Source organism: Physeter macrocephalus, chromosome 20, assembly GCF_002837175.3.
Source record: "Physeter macrocephalus isolate SW-GA chromosome 20, ASM283717v5, whole genome shotgun sequence".
In the NCBI taxonomy this organism is placed as follows: Eukaryota; Metazoa; Chordata; class Mammalia; order Artiodactyla; family Physeteridae; genus Physeter; species Physeter macrocephalus.
The window spans coordinates 30201198-30216773 of record NC_041233.1 but is presented as its reverse complement, the minus strand read 5'-3'; the positions used below and the strand labels follow the sequence as shown (position 1 = coordinate 30216773).

Below are 15576 nucleotides of genomic sequence, written 5' to 3'. Positions count from 1 at the left end.
GACCAACACTGCTGACACCTTGACCTCAGACTTCTAACCTCCAGAACTATGAGAAAATTAAATCTCTGTTATTTTAACCGCACGGCCTGGGTACTTTGCTACAGCAGCCCTAGCAACTGATACAAGTGGCGAGGCAATTGGTCACTGAAGAAGCTGATGCTGACAAAGGTCCATTGCTATGAAGCGGAGCTCACTGCAGAGGGAGTTGAGGTTTCCCAGACTATAGGGTCACATCCCTAGTGTCCACGGCCAACAGCGGGATGTCTGCAGTTTCCCCGAGATCCCTCTCCTTCAGAACAGCTGTCATTCACATCACCAGAGGCCACCAGAGCAAGCACTGGGGTGGGCCCTCGCCTCTTCACATCCAATCGCACACTCCCTGTGGCCTGAGGAAGCCCTTAGAGGACTGAGCCCTGCTCCTGCCCTGAGCCTATCTCCCTCCCTGTCAGCATTGCCTCCATAATGGCAGCTGGACCAAGCCATGTGCCTCCTGCAACTCCATCCTGAACCCCTACATAACAGACACCTCCTGGGACTCCAAGGGCCTCTTAAACATGTCGTCTTTGTTCCCCCAAACTTTCATCCATCTTCTTTCCACTAACGTAGCAACTGCTAGATTGTGTGACTGTGGTTCACAGAGCTTGAAATCACACCCATTACTGTTCCCATGAATCTTGTCTTGCCAGCAGCTCAGGGAAGGCGTGTGCGTGGCCGTGTGCTCCCACTTGCCTGGTTCCCAGCTTAGGTGGCACCTCTGAGCTTAGTCTCCCCTGGCTTTCCCACTCCAATTTGCACTTGTGCTAAATCAGGAAGTTGGACCCTAGAGAGTAAACCTGAAGAATTCAAAGTCATATGCATTGGGGCTCTCACCTGAGTCCTGACATCATAGCCACACTGTGTGTTCACAACTTTTTGCTGTAAGAAAGGCAGAAAGATTAGTCATTTTTGTGCTCCAGAAGCTGGTGGTAGAAAGCTCTAGAAAAGTCACAACCAAACACCAGCAAACACCTGCACCAATTAATTCCATTACAGCTCATGCCCTTCCATCATGCTGCCAACTAACCTTCCATGCTAGGACAGAGGTTGGCAAACTTTTTGTGTGAAGGGCGAGATAGTAAATATTTCAAACCCACCTACGTAGCTACTACTATTCAACTCTGCTGCTGTAGCATGAACGCAGCCATTGACAATATGTAAATGAACAGGTTTGGCTGTATTTCAATAAAACTTTATTTATGGACACTGAAGTTTGAATTCCATGATTTTCACGTAGCACAAAATATTATCCTTCTTTTGATTTATTTTCAACCACTTAAAACGGCTGAAACCATTCATGGCTCACAAGTCATCCAAAAACAGACAGCAGGCCAGATCTGGTGCAGGGGTCATAGTCTGCCAATCCCTGAGGTAGAAGGGAAAAGCTACACTTGCTAAAGATTTCATGGTCACGGTGGAGATGTCAGACACCGCTGTGCAGACTCTGCAGACGTGAGCCCCTCCCGGGCTGGAGAACGCGCCCAGAGCCCCGTGGCCCAGCACCAGGCAGTGTGACGGTACTGCCGGCCGGCCGTAGGGGCTCCCTTCTGCTCAGGCTAGGTTTGGGCAAACATTCAGTGCTCCTTCAAGGACACCCAAGGGAATTCCCTGACAGTCCATTGGTTAGGACTCGGCGCTTTCACTGCTGTGGCGCCGGGTTCAATCCCTGGTCAGGGAACTAATCCCATAAGCCGTGCAGCGTGGCCAAAAAAACAGGGTGGGGGTGGGCACCCAAGAGCGCAGTTTCTGGAACCCAAGGATGTGGTCTGTGGACTGGGGATGAAGACAGGTGAAAAAGAAAGAACAGTGAAAGAATTCTGCACCACGCCCAGATGGCGATGTATGCCACTGCCCAGGGCTTCGAAGGACTGAGCGTTTGTTTTCTCCAGAGAAAGGAGACCAGGGCTCATCATATTCAAAGCATCTTGTCCAGGTGCCCCTGAGTGAGAGCCCCTCACGGGAGGCGGACCACTGTTTTTTGCCTGCTTCACCCAGCACACCAGAGCCAGGGTGGGCCATGCAAAAACGCTTATGGAATTTATAGGTATAGGATTTCAGAGCTGCAAGAGCCCTAAGGCAAGTGGAGGGGGAGCCGGCACGCACTCGATCCATCCGCAGAAGAGAAGCCAGAGCTCTCAGGGAGGCAGGAACTGCTCCGCGCTCCAGAGGGACCGTCCATGCTCAGGCAGACTCACCGCGGGGTCGGGCACACAGCAGGAGAAGGGCACCCCACACTTCTCGCGGCTGTAGCTGGCGCCACTGCAGTTGAAGTAGACGTTGAGGTCCCAGTCTTCAGGGCCATATGCCCCACAGCACTGGTTCTGCAATCATAAAGCCAAGAACTGTCGGGGCTCTGAGCCAGGGCTGTCGTTGCCCGGCGTAGGGTGTCTGTCTTAGGGACATGGGGTTCAGTGCACCTCTGTGTATCACACAGAGAAATCGAAGCCTGCCCCACGGACCTTCCATCACCGAGACGTGAGTGAGGTGACCCGAGTGGCCCTTTAAGAAGGAAACTGTGTCCAGGTCCTGTCTGGGCCCAACACACCAGGCCAGCTCGGCAGTGCCCCTGGAGTCAGCTCCACTCCCTCCTCACCCTGGAACTTTCCCTTCCTCCCCAACTGACCCCCAACCCGGGAGAGCGGGCTTCTCGCTCTCCTTCTGATGTGGTCCTCTACTGCCCACCGAGAGAACACCTCTTTGTGGGCAGTGTGCCTTCCTCCCCAGGGAAGGTCCAAGCTGGCCCCAGTCACCTTTCGTGCCTCTTTACAGGAAACAGCTGCTGAAGTCTACTCCCAAGGAGAGTTAGGACTGGGGTGAAAGGTAACGCAATCAAAGCTCTGCCCCTGACCCGGGGTCTCCACCCTCCCTTCCCAGAAACCCCCACTATCCGGTGAAGCAGCAAAGAAAAACCCCATTTGTCAAAAAATCGTAAAACCAAACACAGTGAAAGCAGCACTATGACGTCAGTGGCGTCCCAATCCGAGAGCAGATGTCGTTTTCACGCTTGCCCTTACAGCTGTCACGGTTATGGCCATAATCACAGGCCCACAACCAGGATTTTGGCTTCACTTTCATTTCTAAGGTAAAAACCCCGCCTCCCCTGCCCCCGTCCTCCGTGGTTCCAGGTGCTCTAATGACTACCTGATATTTTACCATGAGGAAGCTCCATCATTTACTGAATAGCTCTAAGGAAAGGTATTTTTTAAAAGGAGAGGAAGGCAGTGGAGAAAACTACAATGTCTTTGAGGCCAGTGCAGAGAGGAACCACCCTGGCATCCTTGACACCAGCAAGCCCAAGGTTATATGGAAGTGAAGAGAGAATGGCAGCCTTGAACAGAAAAGGAAAAGGCACAGGAGGCAGTGATGTCAGAAGAGGGTGGGATGGGGACTTTTGCAGACGAACACGAAGAGATCTAACAACACAGGAAGGATCTCTGATCACATAAATGGGTTTTGCGGGATCCTACAATACATGAAATAAGGGGTAAACAAGTTCTGGTTAATCAGGAGAACAGATCATAGTTATTTTTCATGCTCTTCTATTTTCTCCTCAGAACAAAAGGGTTCCATATAAAAAGTTCCTGAGGAAGCTAGGTTTTCTGGCAGAGCACAGATCAAACAACAACCTTGCACAGGCTGGCATGGTGGGGAGTGGGTTTCTCCCGGGGCCGGGGGGGCGGGGGGTGGGGGAGGGGTGGCAGGGATGGGGGACAGCAGTGGTCCCAGCCTCCAGGTACAGCCACACACAAGGGGGACGAAGGCCTGACAGAGAAAAGGCCACAGCCTGGGACTGCTTAGACAAACCCCCAGGAACAGAGTCCAGGGAGGTCACATTCCTCTCCATCTGAAGAACCTTGCTCCAGGCAGCTCTGCCCTCCCAAACAGGAAGGGGAAAAGGTCCCGAGGAGGAAGGGGACAAGAATAGCCTCAGACGGGGAGTCACGCGCCCAGCTCTACCCCTCAGCACACACAGCACCTAGGAGACTGCAGCTGCCTGCGTGGCCAGGGCTGGAGAGATCCAGGCCCTGCGGGGGGAGAGGGTAGGGTGGCCGTGGGTGCAGCTGGACTGCCTGCCCAAAGCAAATGGGGGAGGACACCCTGAGAGCAAGCCTGGCCCACCAGCAACCACAAGCAGACAAAGCTAACCTGACCAGAGTCGGGGGGTAGCACCTCCCCTGGCCTCCCGGCTGTGGGCAGAGCTGAGGAGGGAAGGCCCAGTGTTCCCCACCAGCCTGGCCCCCGAGCCATGCACACAGACTGAAACCAGGAAAGCCAAGCTCTATCAGGGAGAAGGTGGTGCTTACAGCTTTCTGAAGGGAGTCGATGAGGTTCTGCAGGTCAATGTCATCCCGGTAGGATCTGATGTTGCTCTCAAAGAACTCCCGGAACCGGTCCCTCACCCAGTCCTGGAACAGGAAGGCCAGCACGGCCACGGCTAGCTCCAGGAAAAAGATGAGCACAATGGCACTGCAGAACTGCAGGGGGACAAGCACAGGAGCAGGAGTCACTACACCTTTGGCCTCCCAGCCAGACGCGCATCCTTGTCCAACCCAGAACCTCTGCCTGCTTCGAAGAGCACGAGTTCGGCACCCGAGACCCACGTTGGAGTCTGGGGAATCCCACGTTATCAGCTGGGTACTCTGGGCAACTCATCCCTACTCACACTGCTGCATTGTTGGTAAGAGTCAGATGAGTGAAAGTATGAGAAAGCTCCAAGACAACGGACCAACCAACTCCTGTGAAGTAGCCCCAACTCCAAGGAAACTCCATCACGGGAATGAATGGCTGGCTATCCTACCCCACCAGGTATCAGCTCCTTCAGGGCAGAGACTGTGCTCCAGACACAATATCTGACCACTCTCCTCGCACATACAACCATCCCAGTTGCTAGAAATCTGTTACTCCTACTTTAGGGATAAGGAAGCTGAGGTTCCCTCAGGTTACATACTTTAGATACAGGACATCTGAGTTCCCTGGCACGGCTCTTTACAACTCTGGAGTTGCTAACGTTATCAGTACCTACTCTGTATGTGTGTATATGATAGTCAACTGCATAAAAACCTCTGCAGAAGCACAGCTGTCCCTGGCCACAATAGTGGTGGAATTCTGTAAAGGCCACTGCAGTCACAGGTCCACACCCCCTCCCATCAAGGCGGGGCTCCAGCCTGTAGAGCTCAAGTTATCACAGCCGTTATCACGGGCCATACAGCACACTAAGCAGCTATGCAACAATCAGCAATATCTCAAAATAAGACATGCACATGTACAAACATACACACACATAAGGTCCTCCAGAATGTAATCTCCATTCATAGAGAAGCAGGGTAACCAAACATAATCTTTAAGAGAAAAAAAAAAATGAGAAAAAGCCCAAGTGTTTTGCTTTCTAAGTGAAGCCCAGAAAAAAAGGCTTGATCTAATAAATTCAACAAAAAATATAGTGCAAAACACAATTATATGTTTTCCCCACCAGGTGCTATTTAATTTTAGCTGAATGCATTTCAAAATGAATGTGTACCTACGTATAAAACTAAACTCTTAGTAACTCGAAGTTCTGCCAGGAAATTAAGGATTCTGCATTGCACATCCAACAGATTCACACACCCTGGAGGAGGGAAAAGATTTCCTAACATTACTGACATCTTTTGATCTTAGCCAGGAAGGGCAAAGGTGAGTAGCAAACAAACAACTGGAACTTATGAAGGGAGATGAAAGGCAAGGGAAGGGGAGGAGAGCAGGCCAGGGAGCAGCCGACTCTGCCCACTAGGAGCTAAAATCCAGAGGGGCCCAAGCTCTCCAGAGATGAGGATCTGGTTCATCTGACTGTTCCCTGAAATCTTACCTTTCGTTGGGCACCAGGGCACCAAGGGCTGCCTCTTCCCCCCACTGCCAGATCCTGGGGGAGGCTCGTAAGAGCTGCTACCCACCCCCCCCAGATAAGGGCTAGGCCTGCCCGGCAGAGCCCATACCCCTACCTCCCCATGTCCTCCCACCCACGTGTCTAGGGCCACTCACAAAGTTGAGCAGGCAGATGTTCTCCCGCAGGGCCCCCACACAGCCAGCGAAACCCAGCGTGAACATGACCACGCCCACCATCAGCACCAGGACCACAGGGTCAATGCCATGCATCCGGGTCACTTTGGTGAGGTCGGACAGCACCCCCTGAAAGAGGCAGAGAAAGCAGGGTAACATCAGCTTCAAAGAGAGTCAAGGGTGCCCTGGGGGGCTGTGTCCGGACCTAAAGGAAGAGAGGGACCTGCCTTCCAAGGCTCAGTCTTGTCATTAAAAGCTACGGCATGCCACGGCCCCTCCCCACCTGCCCCCTTAGAGGCCCCTCTGCCCAGTAGATCTTTGCCTACGTCAGCCCCCAGCCACTCTCCCGTTCCCGGTCTCCATCTAGGCTGTGACCGCCTCCCAGGCAGACCCCACACTTCTTTTGTAGCCTGCAGGGTACTGACGCCAGGCCTGGGGTGGAAGAAGCCCTGAGGGGCCCTGTGGTCCGTGGTCAAGACACCCCAGGGCCCTGGCCTCTGGTCATCTGGTGGCTGACTTTGCATTCAATTCATGGAGCACCCCACTATCCTGAGATGAAAACAGCTTCAACATGAACATGCTTGTGAACAGCACACCCGCCAAGGACAGGCGAAGGCAGCGCCATACACTAACTTTTTGTGATGATGCAGATGTTCTATATCTGCACTGTTCACAGTGGTAGCCACTGGTCACATGTGCTATTGGGCACTTGAAATGTGGCCTGGTGGAACTAAAGAACTGAATTTTAATTTGTATTTCATTTTAATTAATTTAGATATAATTAGTCACATCTGGCTAATGGCAACTGAAATGGACAGAGCAGTTCTACAGGATTCAAAGGAGGATGGAGAAAAGAGCAGCCGGACCAGGTACCCAGCTAGAATCAGGGAGCCAGGATAGCCAGACCTAGGCTCAGGGCTCCGTTGGCTGAGATGCTGCTGTTCCAGATGCGGTCACACGGTGGCACTACGAGTCATGGTTTGCACCAGCTTCTTGGTCACTAGGGCAAAGTGACATTGCACTAAAAGCTCTTAAAGGGGCCCAAACCCAAAGGCAGACCTTATCCGGTTCCTAAGGCCATGGCAAGAAAGCCCACAGACCTAAGTGCTCCTGTCTCCTCCTGAAAGCAGAAAGAGATTCCACTGAAGGAACAGAGGGCCCTGGGCCTGAGACTCAACAGGAAGCTTTAGCTCCCACTGTTTCCAGCCTGGTCTCTCTACTTCCCCAGCGCCCACCTACCTGCAGAGCAAAATGTGGCACCAAAGCTCCACCCTGCCCACACCCAGTCTAGCCCCCTCCTTGGAGTTCCAACTGCCCATTGTCCTTCCGGACAGTAAGAGCCTGGTCTTCTCTCCTCCCCTCTCCTCCCCAGGTTGGGCAAGGAGATTCAAAGGTGCCTACAGGGCACCCAGGGAGCACATCCCAGAGCCCTGCTCCCTGACTCAGGGGTCCTTCCCGTGGATGAGAACAAGAGCTTCAGGAATCAACACAACCATGTTCAGGGTCCTGCTGGTTCCCAGAGGCACAGACAGGGTCCATTCCAGAAGGTAGCCCCAGGCCTGCCCTGGACACAGCTGTAGACATGACTCAGGGCTTCTGGGAACAGGAGAGAGGGCTCCCCACACTCACAGGGCTCAAAATCCCAACCAGCCCAACCCTGACCTCTAGCAGCGACCCTACCACGGGGAAGCAGGGCCAGCAGCAGGACCCCAGGAGTTTTCATCATAAGTTCAGTAACTTCCAAGAGCCGGCTCTCTAAAGATTAATGACTACAAACCATTACCCTACACAAGAGAGGCTCGTCAGGGAGGAGTTTGGAGGAAGGGACAGTTAAAGCTGAACAAACCTGACGGACTGATGCTCAGGGTCCTAGTGACAGTCACACCTACCTTTTCGCTCCACGCCCATAGTCCGACACCGAGGAAGACAACTCCAGCCAACTGTGCAGGAGCAGGGGGAAGAGAGAGAGAGAGAGAGAGAGAGAGAGAGAGAGAGAGAGAGAGAGAGAGAGAGAGTTAGGTCAGAAACCAGCTCCACGAACATGCTTCTCAGAGGAGGGACCACACTGCTAGTCAGGGGGTGTTCCTGGCTCGTGTCCAGGCTGGGCAGAGCAAGGGCAAGGTGGCCCCCTTGGCCCCTGCAGATGACAGGGACTCTACACCAGAACAACAGGACGGTGAGGCTCTTCAGATAACCCACACCTATCTTCCCTGACCATTGGGACAAATTCCTTCAACCCCAGCTGGCCCCATGCTCTGGAGAGCAGAGACAAAGATCTCGGAGCAGACTCTGTCCAGGAGAGACTATGGAGTTAGAGACATCAGGCCACGCCCCATTTCTTCCCCATTCCACAAGCCCCCTACTCATTTCAATGCACTATCTGGTGTGTAAGAAGACATCAGCTGCCCCAGGAGCCTTCATGGGCTCCCAGTGCAGGTGAAGCCCTGCATAGGACAGAGCACCCCATGTGCCGCCCGCCTCGGGCCTCCAGCCCCGGAGACAGACTCCAAGCACAGACAAGCAGCCAGCCAGGCCATCTGCTGGCGAGGCTCAGGCTCCTCACCGTGGTACCTACACTCTGCACTGCAGGGCATGCCTGTGCTCAGGAAATGCCTGGTTATGTTACCGAATTAAAAGAAGCCTGCACCAAGCCAAGTGTTCACCCCAGAAAAGCAGTGCCCCCCAAACCTGACCTCCTACCCGCAGGAACCCACCAAATATTTTGGAGGGAATTTCAGAGGGTTCTCAGACTCCTTACTGCTGGTTCCCACAGCAGCCTGTGGACCCCAAGTGAAGGAGTCCTGCCAAGACCTGATTCCCCCACCTAACAAAGCAGCACGTGAGCCGAGAGGGCCAGGACCAAAACTCTGAAACTGAGTCCCTCTGAAACAGAGTTCCTCTGAAAGAGAGTTCCTCTGAAACTGAGTCCCTCTGAAACAGAGTTCCTCTGAAACAGAGTTCCCTGACAAGTTGATGATTAATCTCTCTATCCACAACTTTATTCCCTTTCTCATCTGGCCCCTGTTTCCCTCAAGATTGAGGAATATCAAAGAAAAGGGTGGACTGAAACCGAGCAGGACCCTGAGGGGCCTTCTTGGGTACGAGCCCCTCTGTGCCCGCTGCTTCTTGTTGGTCTCCCCTCCCCCTCTCCCCCCATTCCAAAGAGCAGACTCAAGCAGCTACTGATTAGAACAACAGAGTCACAGGACTCCTGGTTCCTCCAGAAGGGATTTAGATAACAATACAATGCTATCTTTGAGCTGTTATGCAGAAACTAAGACCACCACCCCCAGCACTGTGGAGGATGGTGGTTACCCGCTGAACTGAAGAGGTACGTGGATCCCAGACTGGCTGGAACCGGAAAGGCAGATGATTCAGATTCCCGAACCATCTCCCTGTTACGTCACCACTAACCGAGCAGAAGAAAGTCCACAAGTTAATCATATACCCTGCGACTCTCACCCCTAACATTTCCTTTAAAAACCCTTGCCTGAAAGCCATCGGGGAGTTTGGGTCTTTTGAGCACGAGCTGCCCATTCTCCTTGCTGGGCACTCTGCGATAAACCTTGTACTTCCCTTCACCGCAACCTGATAGCGAAAGGATTGGCTTTGCTGCAAGTCGGGCGAGCGAACCCAAGTTCAGTTCAGTAACAATCCCAAGCAGTAAGTGAGAAGGCCCAGATCCCAAGTCTCTGTTTAGTTCATTCATTTACTCACTCATTCATTCAACAGGCATTGAGTAAGTGCCAGGCACCATCTCAAGCAATGGAGACAGCACTGCGCCACATGGGCAAAGATCCCTCTGCTGCCGCCGGAACTTAGGCTCTATGGAGCCGACACGCGGTCCTTTCCACCGCATTGTGCTGATTTCCCACTTTTCCATCCTCCCATTGGATTAACCAGTTAATGAAGAGGGCTTCGTTTTCCTTGATGGGGTACACGACCACTTCCCTTCCCCTCCCGAGTGTCTGACACTGCACAGTAAGCAAGCCTGAAGGTGACCAGTCACTATCTGCCGAATCCCCATAGGCCTCTCGCCCCACCATTCCTCAAGTCTCCAATGACTCACTTCTCTCTTGCCAAGGGGCGGGGCGGTCAAGTCTTTTGCCTCAGCTTACCTGATCTCACCCAACACAGTCGGTCATTCTCTCTGTCACTGAGGCACTCAGCTTTGGGGACACCAAGTGTACACACACAATTGTCTTCCACCCTCCCTGTCGTTCCTTCTCAGTCTCCTTTGTGGGTTTGTCCTTGTCTTTCAGAGCCCTCTAAATGCTGGAGAACCTCACTGCTCAGTCCTGGACCCCTGCCCTCCACTGAGCCCTCTAGATGATCTCATAACTGACATGGCTGACTCGCAAATCCTAACCTCCAGCCACAGCTGCTCCCGAGTCAAACACCCCAACGTCTACTTGACTTGTCCACTGAATATGACTAGTAACATTTCAATCTTCACGTGCCCCCAAATGGAGCCGTGGTCTCCCAACCCCGGAGCAGCTCCTCCCCACCTCTCCCCTTCTCACTAAATGGCACCACTGACCATCTACTCGTTTAAGACAGAAAACCTAGACCTCAGGCTTGACAGCTCTCTCCCTCCAACTCCACATTCAACCTATCAGGACCCCTCCGTTAGTCATACCTTCAAAATACATAGCATACCCTCTCTGCTCCCACTTGTCCATGCTTCATCCCTGCAGGGGCCTCCCCACCGTCTCCCCACAGGTCCCCAAGCAACTAGAACAATCCTTTAAAAATATGTCTAGATCACTCCCCTCCTCAAAATGCTCTGATGACTTCCTTTCACACTTAGAATAAAATTCAAACTCCTTGCCGTAGACCACAAGAACGTGGGCAGCCACGCTGTGGCGTGCATCTCCAACACCATCTCCGACCCGGCTCCCTGGTCCCAATCCCCTTCTCTGGGCCACCCTGGTATTGTTACTGTTTCTTGAACTCACCAAACTCATTCCTGCCTCAGAGCCTTGACTAGATCCCTCAGCCTAGAATGTTCCTCCTCCATATCCCTTCCTGGCTTCCTCCCTCATTCCATTCAGGTCTCTTCAAATTTCTCCTCCTCAAACACATCTCCCTTTGCCATGCTATGTGGACTGCTCCCCATCCATCACTCCTGATCTAGCACTCCCTGCTAGATCTTCTTCATGGCACATATCCTAGACCACATGAGCTGTCTGTCTGTCTACTGCCTCCCCCGCCCCACTTAAGCCCTCTGAGGGCAGAGATGTTTTCTATTTTGTTCAGGGTTGCCTAACCACTTTCCATGACAACCCACCCACCACCCAGTGCCACAAGGGACAGTGAGGAAGTTCTGCCCCTCGGAAACCCTTCGCCGAATACGGTCAGCTTGAGACACCAGCTCCCTACCACCGCAACCCAGTTCTCCTTCTCTCACAACAATGGGGCTCTAAGAAAGAGAGCTCATGTTTTTTTCCATTCTGTTTTGCAGGAAGAACTAAAGTTAACTTTGCACCAGAAAGACAGGAACCGGGGGTGGGGCAGGGACCCATGTCAGATCATGGGTTCAGTGAACAGTGGTCCAAGGCAGGACCTTCAGGGACCAACAGTTGTTTTAGAGACAAGGAGACTGAGGGAGAACCAAACAGGGGAAGTGACCTGTCTGGGAGCTCACACCACAGCCCCCTGAATGAGCCAGGACTCTGGCCAGCTTCGCCTGGCTCCCTTCCCTGGACCTCCCTGGGACAGATGGTCTATGGAGCTGGGCTGTCCTCCTGGCTGCCAACCATCTGGGAGTGACAGTTCAGGTGCCTTCCAGCCTCAGAGTAACCTCCTTTGTCTCTCTTCTATGACCTGATTAAATTCCTTCCCAAAGAATGGAGTCCAACTGCTGCCAAGCCCAAAGAGAGGCCAGCCTTGGACCATCAGGTGCATACCCTGCGGTGGTCACCAGGGCAAGTAGCACCACCCTTTCCTGGGTGCCAGGTGCTGCACTAAACACAATACACCTAAAGAGGCCCTCCACACCCCATAACACTGGTACTATTACCCCCATTTTTCAAATGGGAAAGTTCCGACGTAAAACGATTTGGTTATTTGCCCAAAGTCACACAGCTAGCTGGTGGCAAAGTCAAGAAACAAACCTGCATGTCTCTGTCCTGACATCATGTTATCTCTTTGCCCACAGGGCAGCCACCCAAGGCAGGAAGAGCGGGCACCAGCCTGTGCCCTCTACCACAAGGGGCAGTCACAGCGCCCGGCGGCGTGGGAGTCCGCAGAAGGGGCTTCCAAGCTGTGCAACCCTAAAGCCAACGTCCCACATCATCAGGTGGGGAGGATCACTCTGTGTCCAGTCAGGCCCTCTTTGGGGGTCACTGTGAAGATTCAGTAGTGACCTCTCCACCTTAGGCAAAGGCCCCTGTGAAAGAAGGTGAGAGGTCTCCTGGGGGGCATTCTGGGCTGGTCAGCCCTGCCTTGTTCTGAAAGCCACATGGAGTCCACTCACCAAGTGGGCAAGCCTTTACCCAGCAGGTTCCAGACACAATGGAAGTGTAGACATCTAGCCAGGCCCTGCTGGACTGGAGGAGGATTCCAACACCAAGCAGGTCAAAAGCAGCCCCTCATCACCCACAATTTAGTGGGCTTGGTCTCCTGTAAGATTTCACTTCAGTGCGTGTGAAAGCACTTAGGCAATTCTTGCAGGCTCCAGAGGACTTTCCTCCACAAGCTCAAGACAAACCACCAGCAGCCACGAAACACTTTCAGGCCATGCCCTGCCGGCCCCTGATTCTTGCAGACTCCCCTGGCTGAGGAAGGGTGACATTCACAGAGCCCCTGCCCCTGGGCCACCAGAGGGAGCCTCAGAAAAAAACAAGAAGGAAACCCAAGAGTAAGCACCGACACCCGAGGGAGGGAGTCCAGGGCAGCACTGAAAAAATAGCATGGGTCAGCCGGTCCTGGTTCCGGCTCCACCCTGCAACAAGTGACAGGACTTGTGCGAGTCCAGAAATTTCTCTGAGCCTGTTTTTCTTTGCAAAATGGGGATGACCCTTCCTGGGTCATAGGAGGGTTGTAAGAATTCAGAGAAGTATCCCGAGTGATGTGCTTACCCTGGAGCACTGAACGAGCCCTGCCCTGACACGGAGGCAGCACAGAGGCCTCAGGGACTCTCAAGACGCCATCAGCATTTGCTGGATTGAAAGCACGCTGCGCACCATCCCCCAACGACTCGCAGCTTTGTCCTGAGACAAGGTCCTGCTTTCCAGAGGCATCTGTTTTATTGGGCTTCTGGAGACAAGAGTAAAGCAGAGTTTAAGGAAACAGATGCCTTCTGGAGGCTTTTCAAGTGAGGTGGGGAAAGGATGATGGAAAGAAAACAGGGCAGGGACTGGAAGAAGATAGAACTGTCTCAGCTCTGTTCCCAGCTCACCCTGTGGCTTTGAGCAAGCCATCCCTCTCTTGGACTTCAGTTTGCCAACCTGCAAAACTGGATAGGTGGAGACCAATGATCTCCAAGGGCCTCTGCACCTCCCACTGCCTAAGCTCTGCCACCATAAATCATGCCAGGTGGAAACCCAACAGTCCTGGCACTCACTCTCCAGAACTGGAAATCCGGAGTCCAGGCCTGGGGAGTCCAGGGAACACCAGAGATGCTCGAGGTCACTTGAGAGGACACCAGAGGGCACAGACCCTAGACCCCACCTGGCCCTGAGAGCCAGTGTACTGAGGGGGAGTCCCAGGACATCTGTCGGGATCAGGAGGCCTTGCCCCTCCAGACTGCGATCACTCTGGACCCTAAACAGAGCATAAAAGGAATGCCTCTTTCAAAACAGTCCCACGTTAAAAAATAAAAAAGCTTAAACCAAGCCAGTTCTTTGTGGGAGTTTGGAAGTTCTGGGAGCTGGAAGGGATGCTAAAGCCCAGCTTCTTATCCCAGAGGGAAATGGGCCCAGGGCAGGATGGTGCCTTGCTCAGGGTCACACAGCTATCACACACCCGCTTTTCCTCCTGCCGGAAGGGTGGTTCTGAAAACCAGAAGCACATGTGCCCTTCCCGCAGAGCCAGTGAACTCCTGTGAGGGGCCCGAGGAGGTGGGGAGGACTACCCACAGGGCTCTGGGGCAGCTTCCACAGAATCTCTGTGCTCCCTGATAACAGGAGCTCACGCCCACCACACCCTGCCCAGGAATCTGACTGTATCAGCCTTTCAAAGAAAGGAAGGCAGGGAGGCAGAGTTCTCCAAGGGAGGTTACAGGCAGCGCCCCAGGCAATGGAGAGAAGGAACCCCCACCCCAGCCTCAACCCACCCCAGCCCCTGCCATCGCTGGCACAGTTCAGTGATTAACAGTGAGTAGAGAACAAGATACTAAGCTAGGGGTCGACAGTTCTGTAAGCCAGATAGTGTTTTCAGCTTTGCCTGCCAGAAGGTCTCTGTTTCAACTACTCCACTCTGCTGTTATAGCAGGAAAGCAGCCACAGATAATACATAAACGAACGGACAGGAGTGTGTTCCAGTAAAGTTGTACGTGCAAAAACAGGCAGACAGCCAGGTTTGGCCTGTGAGCCATAGTCTGCCAAGTCCTGCACTAAACTATCACACTGAAACCATCTGGACCTAGACAGGATTTCCTTCAGCTCAGCCACACAAACCCCAGGACATCCCTGTAATTCGGGTCTCCAACCCTGGTAGGTTTTTATCTTACTTCAACAGGTCTTAATAGCCTAAAACTGCAAATAACCCAAATGATATATTCCCACAATGGAATATTCCACAACAATGAGAATCAACGATCTATAATTACGTACCACAGCATGATGAATCTCACATACAAGATTTAACAAAAGATGTCAGACTCAAAAGATGTCCCTCCAAAATTCATATCTTGAAGCCCTAACCCCCAGTGTGATGGTATTTGGAGGCGGGGAGGTAAGTAGGGTTACATGAGGTCATGAGGGTAGAGCCTCCATGATTAGAGAAAGAAAGACCAGAGCTTGGGTTCTCTCTCTCTGCCACATGAGAAAACAGCAGGAAGGCAGTCATGTGCAGGCCAGGAAGAGAGCCCACACCAGAACCTGACCATACTGGCAAACTGATTTCAAACTTCCGGCCTCCAGAAATGGGAGAAAATAAATTTCTCTCGTTTAAACCAAACAGCCTGTGATATGCTGTTATGGCAGCCCAAGCTGACCAAGACAGGAAGAATACTTGGGCAGAAAAATTAGATCTAGCATCCAATCAAAAGTTACTAGATAGGCAAGAGGGAAAGTAAAAACATGACCTATAACAAGGAAAGAAATTCAGTAACTAGAAGAAGGCACAGAAATGAGAGAGAAGATGGAATCAGCAAAGACTTTAAAATAGATATTGTAAATATGCTCAAAGATTTAAAGGAAGATAAACATAATGAAGAGACAAGTAGAAAATATAAAAAAGATCCAAATAGAACTATTAGAAATAGAAAATACAACATTAGAGGGCTTCCCTGGTGGCGCAGTGGTTGCGCGTCCGCCTGCCGATGCAGGGGAACCGGGTTCG

General features: G+C 52.5%; 1 protein-coding gene across 1 annotated transcript in view; it reads right to left on the bottom strand.

The window, feature by feature from the left end:
• Positions 1–35: 35 nt before the first annotated feature.
• TSPAN14 (tetraspanin 14) overlaps positions 36–15576 on the bottom strand; it is a 24416-nt gene continuing 8875 nt past the window's right edge. The window contains exons 2-6 of the mRNA XM_028481974.2: positions 7959–8009; positions 6052–6198; positions 4341–4511; positions 2232–2357; positions 36–915 (exon numbers count right to left, since the gene is read on the bottom strand). Of these exons, the coding sequence (XP_028337775.1) occupies positions 742–915; positions 2232–2357; positions 4341–4511; positions 6052–6198; positions 7959–8009 (669 nt within the window). The 3' untranslated portion in view covers positions 36–741. The remainder of the gene's footprint in view (positions 916–2231; positions 2358–4340; positions 4512–6051; positions 6199–7958; positions 8010–15576) is intronic.